General features: G+C 55.0%; 1 protein-coding gene across 1 annotated transcript; it reads left to right on the top strand.

Annotated features, from left to right (window-relative positions):
* The first annotated feature begins 294 nt into the window (after positions 1–294).
* MS4A10 (membrane spanning 4-domains A10) lies at positions 295–7492 on the top strand. The gene is made up of 7 exons (XM_064289286.1): positions 295–492; positions 947–1066; positions 2369–2425; positions 4358–4489; positions 5565–5675; positions 7319–7437; positions 7489–7492. Exons 1-7 carry the CDS (start codon positions 295–297, stop codon positions 7490–7492), a joined length of 741 nt encoding a protein of 246 aa, XP_064145356.1.
* The last annotated feature ends 246 nt before the right edge of the window (positions 7493–7738 follow it).

Raw genomic sequence — 7738 nt, 5'->3', positions numbered from 1 at the left:
AACTGCTGTCCAGCCATTTGGGTCAGTTCAATCTTGCTCTGTGAAGTTTCTCGGGGGTTCATTTTTTACCTCAGAAGAAGCTGTGTCCCTGTAACCCCATAGAAGCTGTGAGTGGCAGCCTCTCCCCACCGCAGGGGCTAGGTTGTTCCAGGTCAAATTAAGTTCAGGTGTCAAAATAACACTGTTCTGGAAGGCCCCAGTCCAGAGGGCAGAGGTTACAGCCACAGAGTCTCTCAGGCACAAGGTCCAAAAACCGATGAGTTCTGACCCGGTCTTTCTCCTTGGCCAGAGCCAATGACAGTGGAAACCATCAGAGCACCCAAAGATATTCCCAGTTCCCGAGCTGGGTGGCTCCCATCATGGCAGCCCCTCGGTCCACCCCATCCTGACCAGATAAGCCCACCCCAGAATGTGATCCTACCTGAGTTCCTGCCTCCAAGCTGGCGTCAGGAGAAGGCCCAGAAAAGGAGCAGCCTTCTCAAGGAGCTGGGAGTGAGTCCCAAGTCCTGGGCCCTGGGCAAGGGAGGGGAGTGGAGGGACTAGTGGGGAGGGATGCTGATGGGGGGGCTGGAGAAGGGAGAGGGAGATGAGGGAGCCTCCACTTTCCCTGGTTAGCATTCATCCTGGAAGAGGAAATGTCGTTGGGGGATGGGGAGGGTCTACACCCACTGCATTGGAAGGCCTGAGCGGGGCCCTGTCGGGAGAGTGACAGCAGCCAGACAACCAGAGATGGGACCCCCACTGGTGGGAACCTTGGCAGCCTCTGCTCTCCTGCAGGTAATCCAAGGAGGGGTCCTGCTTTGCAGACCACCAGGGTCCCAAGGATAGCAGATGGGCACTCACTACAGCCAGGTGGTACAGGGCACCAAGGGCCTTGCTTAGGGCTTAGCACCCATTCATTAGCATCCTCGCCTTATTGCACCCATTTCCACCCTCTCCTGCCCAGGCCTCCCAAGTCATCCTGGCTCTGCTGCACCTGCTCATCGGAGCTTATCTGGCCTCAGTTGTCCAGACCCTTCACCTGGTGACACTGAGGTGTTGGTACCCCTTCTGGGGGGCTGCCTCTGTGAGTAGGGGCCAAAACACAGGGGTGTGGGGGCCAGCAGGGCCACCCTGGGAGACCACGGCATTTGGGACTGGATGCAGGGTGGGCAGGAGTGAGCTAGACCGGGACCATAAGCCAGCCTCTCCCCAGGTCTCCCCATGCCTGCTTCTATTCTCGGTTGCACTAGGACATAGCACTCTACCTGGGCGAGGGGTGGGGAGGGGAACACCAGTCCTGAGTCTCCAGCCTCTCCCCTAGTGAACATGTGTACCCCACAGGGAGGAGGGTGAGCCTAAGCCTAGGAGTGTGTATTCTTCCACAGGCTTCTGAGCAGCTGGGCTGACTTTGGGTCCAGCAATGTGTCCCTGGGGCCAGCAGTCTCTGTCAGGGTCAGTCTGCAGGAGCACATGGGGTATAAGACGCAGCTCCTGCCCTCCCAAGGTCAACAGCCAGATGGGAGACCAGACCAGGGCCCCCACGCCATCTCCCCAGGCAGCCTGTTCTTCCAGGTCTCCATGCTTTTGCACACGCCATCATTGCCAGGACCAACCCCCCTGCTCCTGCCAGCCCACTGTGGGGAGTCTTGCTTATCACTAAGCCCCAGCTTCAGGGTGCCCTCGGGGGAAGGTGCCCCACCGCCATTTCTCTCCCTTGCTCCCCTTGCCCCCAGCACCAAGCTTGAACCACATGGTGAGAAGCCAGGTCTACACCCACAATGCCTTCTCATCCCTGTATTCCCAGGACTGGTGCATAGCAGGAAACCCTGGTGGTGTAGTGGTTAAGTACTACGGCTGCTAATCAAAAGGTCGGCAGTTTGAATCCACCAGGCTCTCCTTGGAAACTCTATGGGGCAGTTCCACTCTGTCCTATAAGTTCTCTGTGAGTCATAATCGACTCGACAGCGGTGGGTTTGGGGTTTGGGGCACATAGCAGGCACTTAGTGAACTTTGAAAGAATGACTGAAGAAAGAGCCCAGAGGCCTTAGAACCAAGAGTTAGTATCCTCCTAACTGCAGGATTCAGAAAAAGGAAAAAGGTTAAGGTGCAGGGAATAGGGCAGCTGATCCCAGAGGGATGGATAAACCAGTCGCCATGGAGTCAATGCTGACTCTTAGCGACTCCATGCGGTCCACAGGGAGGCTGGCGAGGCGGGGTGGGGTGGGTAAGGGCTGCTGCACCAGCTGGAGGACCCACCTCTACCAACCTCTCTGCTCCATCAGCCACGAGGGGTGGTTTCCTTACAGAATTGGGGGAGGGAAGGGAATTTGTGGGTTTTAAGGAATGCCACCTTCTCTCCTATGACTGTTTCAAACCTGGCCTGCAGTTCCTCATTTCAGGAATCTTGGCGATAGCAGTGGCAGCTTTTGCTAAAACGTACCTGGTAAGTTGGAACACTGAGATGGTTCCCCTTCTGTCCCAAGTCTGGGTAACTCATTGAGGGCAATGGTGTGGTAGTGATTGGGGAGGCAGCTCTGAGGGTTTGCTAGGACAGGCTCGTGTCTTCTGGACAGCAGAGGGAGACTGCGCAGAAGGGTCCAGATGTGGACAGGCTGGTGGACTTGGCTGGGCAAGGACAAGGAATCCCATCAACCTTCTATCTTCCCAGTGCCATGTGACGCGAGTTCTTCAGCTTGTGGGGAGGTGGCAATGGGTAAGCAGGAGGGGTAGGACGTGGAGGAAATGGCTCCCAGGTACTCCAATCCATCACGTCTAGAACGAAAGTTTTCTTCCTCCCAAACGACCTAGTTTTTGTCTCAGTCACTATATGACCATCCACCCAGAGGCCCAGAGGCCCCCAACTAGGAGCCTGAGAACCACGCTTGGCTCTCCCCGCCGCCAAGTCCTGGGGGTTTGACCTATCACCCCTGACTCCACCCCTTGTTCTCCATCCCACTGCCCTCCCTCCACCCCAGCTCTGGCCAACGTCATCTCTAGCCAGGAGGTGTCACCCAGCCCATCCTCCGCGCAGCAGCTCCAGAGATTTTTCTCAAATGCAGGTCTGTCTGCATCATTCCACTGTGTCCAAGCCCTCCCAGCTCCCTGGGGCCCTGGGCTGGCCTCCAGCATTGTTGCACATCCACAGGCCCTGCAAGCTCAGCCGGCAGCTGGTTTCTATCCACTTCTGCTCGCTGAGTGCCAGCCAGACAGAACTGGTGCCCTCCCTTTTCTGCCTGTGTGGCCCCCCCTGCCCAAGCTCCTTGTCACCTCCCCACTCTTCATGTCTCTTCTGTCTTTGACTTAGTCCTGATCATTCTTCAAGACTCAGCTTACAGGTCCTGTCCTCCTGGAAGTCTCCTTTGACCCGCCATGATAGATTCTGTGTCCCCATAGCTTCTAGGACTTTCTCATCTCCTTCCTTGTCTGTCTCCCCTGTACACTCTGCATGGGTGGCAGATGTCTGAGCATCTTTGTAACCCAGGTAGCCCAGGCAGGCACACGGTAGACACCCAACACAAAACTGGATGGATGATGGAAGGGTGATGGAGGGACCATCCCTACAAATCATATTTTATGGCCTAAACCCATGGTCTGGTCCTCTGCCCTTCCACACACCTCTATGCCAGAAGCCCTGGCCTGGTCCTGCCTGAGCTGCCTGGTTCCCTGCCTTCTCAGGGAGCCTAGCTTGGAGCCGAGGAGGACATTTGTATCATTTACCCAGCAGAGGCAGAAAAAGCTTGGCAAAGACATGTCCATTCGCCACACATCCCTCCTGGGAGGGGCCCCTTTCAGAACCACTGCCTCACCATTCCTATACTTGAGCATAGGGACCCTCTTCTTGCAAAGGAATTCATTTAGGTTCACACTCTTTCCTCATTACAGAGGAAGCTCTCAGAATTGTGCTTAACCAAGAGGATGGTGGACAGAAGCGTTTCAGGCACCACGATGGGCTGGGAAGGAGGGCAGACACTGGAGTGTGTGGGGATAGGGAACCCACTTCCCAGGGCTCCTTCCATCTTCTACTGTGTTCAAGGGGCTGGGCGAGGGGCCATTGGATGTCAAGTCCCTGATTAGTTGGCATGTCTGATGCTGGGATGATTGGGGTGGTGGGAGCACCCTTCTTTGTTGCAGAGCTCTGTGGATCTGGAGGCAGCCCTTGGGGCCCCCCAGTCCTGTCCTGTAGATGGGACTTTGGCTGGGTCCTCAGTGGTCAGCAGCTTGGCTCTTTTGGTTCTGGGTGGGAGCCTCAGGCCCAGAGATAGGCTGAGTCTTTCCTGAAGCCATAGAGGGAGTCACAGGCAGCCCTGGGAGGTGGACCTGGATTCAGGTCTCTGACCTTTGGCCAATGGCTGTTACCTTTATTTTCTTCCTGTAGAAAACATTGTGCCTGACAATGAACCTCATCAGCTTCTTTTGCGTGCTTTGCGGCATCTTTGTCATCATCAAGGACCTCTTCCTGGAAAGTCCATTTGAGACCCCAGTCTGGAGCGCTTTTCCCAGCTCCACAGTGAGTGCCCAGACCCTGAGGGTCCTCGACTTTGAAGAGGGGCTGCATTAGGCTTGCCCAAGAGGAAGTTCCAGCCCTCAGAAAACCTATTCTGGAGCCCAAGCGCGGGCAACAGAGCCCTCAGCACAGCTGGCTCCCGATCTGTCCTCCGGGCATAGTGGAAGGGGGTGCTGGCCTTCTCGCAGGGTCAGCACCAGGGACTGAGTCCAACTTTACGGATGAGGAAACTGAGGCCTAAAGAAGAGAAGGGGCTGCCTGAGGTGGAGCAGGGAATCGGCAGCAGGACCTAGGACTGCTGACTTCCGATCTGAGGCTCTTGAAATATCATAGCCCAGCTACCACTGCCACCTCCAACACCTCTGTGAGCCTTGCAGCATCCTTGCAGAGCTGGGGGTAAACACTGAGGTCCAGAGAGGCTAAGTTAGTGGTCCGAGGGTGCACAGCAAGTTGAGGGGTGCAGTGAGAACCCAAAGCCAAGTCTATGGCTCCAAGTCTGACACTTCTTCACCTCAGCAGAGCTGCCTCCCCCCAGAGAAGAAGCAGAAGAGGATCAGCCATCCCCCAAGGGTGGCTGGGTGCCTCCAGGCAAGGTTCCAAGGGTTCTAATCATGGTGGCTAACTATTCCTTATCATCCCCCACCATACACGCATGTGCATTCATGCACACATACATACACATGCACACGTACGTACATACACATACCTGTACGCACACAGCACTTCCCTGAAAAATGCTCATGGCCCTGTGAGATGTCCCAGCTGGATGGTTGTCCTCAGCCCAGCTCTTCCCCTCACCACCTAGAAAAGGCACTCTTCCTCTCTGGCCTTCAGCACCCCCATCTGTCAGGCCGGTTGCATAAGATGAGTCTTGAGGTCACCTTCAGCTCTACCAGGGACCCATGAAATTCTCTGGGCCTTAAACACAGGCAAATATTCATCCAGGACCCATTATGTACCGGGCATAGAGCAGTGACTGAGACAGAGCCAACCCTAGCCCCACAGAGCCCCATCCCGCCTGCCACCTGGGAGCTGCAGACACACAGTGAAGCCTCTCTCCTTCCCCCGCCCCCACCAGGTCCACATCCAGAGGCTGGAGCTGGCCCTGCTGTGCTTCTCCTACCTGGAGCTCTTCCTGCCAGGGCCCACGGCCGTGGTGGCCTGGAGGAATCACCGCCTGTCTGCAGAGGTGAGGGCCCTGCTGGTAGCACCGAGCCCCAGAGAGATGGGGGCATGAGGCGCCAGAGGGCCCAGAGGGGAGGCAGCAGGCAGGGACCACGTCTGCTGGGCATTGACCATGTGGGCTCACAAATAGAGGCCACTCTCAGTCCAGTCGGGGAGACGGCATGGGAGCAAGGTGGAAAATGCAAAGCCACCATCTTAGTTTCCTAGTGCTGCATAACAGAAATACCACAAGAGGGCGGCTTTAAAGAATAGAAATGTATTCACTCAGAGTGAGGAGGCTTAAAGTCCAAATTCAGGGCACCAGCTCTAGGGGAAGGTCCTTGCCTCTTCCAACTTCTGTAGCCCTGGCGTTCCTTGGTTCTTTGGTGATCTTCACATGGCATCTTCACCCCACCCCCACAGTTTATGCTGCTCCTTATAGCTCAGAAGGGATTAGCTTGAAGACACACTCTACTCCAATATGGCCTCATTAGCATAACAAAGAAAACCCTATTTCCAAATAGGATTACATTCACAGGTATGTTGTTGTGTGCCGTGTTGTCCATTCAATTCAGCTCATAGTAACCCTATAGGACAGAGTACAGCTGCCCAATAGGGCCGGCCTCCTAGGCCGAAACTGTACAGGAGCGGATTGCCAGGGAGCACATCTCCAGGCCTTTGCTGCCAAAGAGGGGCTGATGGGTTCAAACCATCGGCCTTTTATTTAGCAGCCAGGCACTTAACCATTGCATCACCAGGGCTCCTTATTCACAGGTATAGGGGTTAGGATACTAACACGTATTTTGGGGGGACACAATTCAATCCATAACAATCACAAAAGAGAAAAAGCCACAGGCACTCAGAGCAACAGACTACTGCGCCCCCAGCTATGAGGGCTCCAGGAAAGTGCATCATTGAGGTCCATGGAGCCTGGACAGGATTTGGACCTACAGGCACAGATGGGAGAAGGAACTTCCAGGCAGAGGAAACAGCATGAACAGTGGCTCAGAGACAAGACAGGGAAGCTATAGCATGTTGTGGCACCTGGCTGTGGTGAGAACAAGTGAGTGGCAGGGCCGTAGGGACTAACCCCAGCAGTTAGGAAACCCAGGACTGGGAACAAGGTGTGTCTGACCCAGGCCAAGCTCTTGTCTGCCACTGGGGGGAAGAGAAAGGCCGACTGGGGATCTAAAAGCATATAGACTACCTGGCCAAGGAGACCAAGTTTCAATGAAATATATTTTGAAAGACAGCCCCTGGGTGGTAAAATGTTTTGCAATTGGCTACTAACCTAGAAGTTGGCAGTTTGAATCCACCCAGAGGTGCTGTGGAAGAAAGACCTGGCAATCCGCTTCCATAAATATTACAGCCAAGGAAACCCTGCGGAGCAGTTCTGCTCTGCAACACATGGGTTGCCATGAGTTGGGATTGATTCCACAGCAATGGGTACACTTTTAAACAGAAGACATGCCTCTCCCCACCCAACTGACCCTGGCCTGTAGTGGTTTCCTAGGCTCATTTCTTTCAAGGACAAAATTGCATCGTATAATCTTGGCTGGAACCAGTTGAGTATCATGGAAGTCACCTCATCTCTCTGAGCCTCTGTTTCCGCAAATCCATGGGGAACAAGTGGAATGTGGGGACCGAACCTTTCTTCTCTTGCAGGAGATGAACGACTTGTCCCTGGTTCCCGACCCACCGCTGGCATTCAATGGTCTGTTGGTGGGACCCCCACCCTCCTATGAGGATGTGACTCAAGGCAACCCAGAAGACGCGCAAAAGCACAGGTGAGGAGATTGGCTCTTCAGAATTCACCCCTGGTCTCTTCTCCCTGGCAGATAAGAGCTGATTCCCAAGGGGTCGTGAGAAGAAAGGGGACAAACTACTGTTCTTGAGCTGCCTGCCCCAGAAGTGGTAGCCAAGGTAGGGTGGTTCCGAGCCCCTCAGACACAAGAGGAACCTCCAGGCCCTGGTCCCTCAGTAAGCTGACTTGGTTGGCCAGAGCTTTCTCTGCTCGCTGTGCTCCAGCCACACTGGCTTCCTGGAGTCACACAGGCACCCCAGACACACACCTGTCTCTGAGCTACC

The sequence above is a fragment of the Loxodonta africana genome, chromosome 7 (genome assembly GCF_030014295.1).
Source record: "Loxodonta africana isolate mLoxAfr1 chromosome 7, mLoxAfr1.hap2, whole genome shotgun sequence".
Taxonomy (NCBI): domain Eukaryota; kingdom Metazoa; phylum Chordata; class Mammalia; order Proboscidea; family Elephantidae; genus Loxodonta; species Loxodonta africana.
The sequence above is the reverse complement of the archived record's forward strand: the minus strand, read 5'-3'. Positions and strand labels throughout refer to the sequence as shown.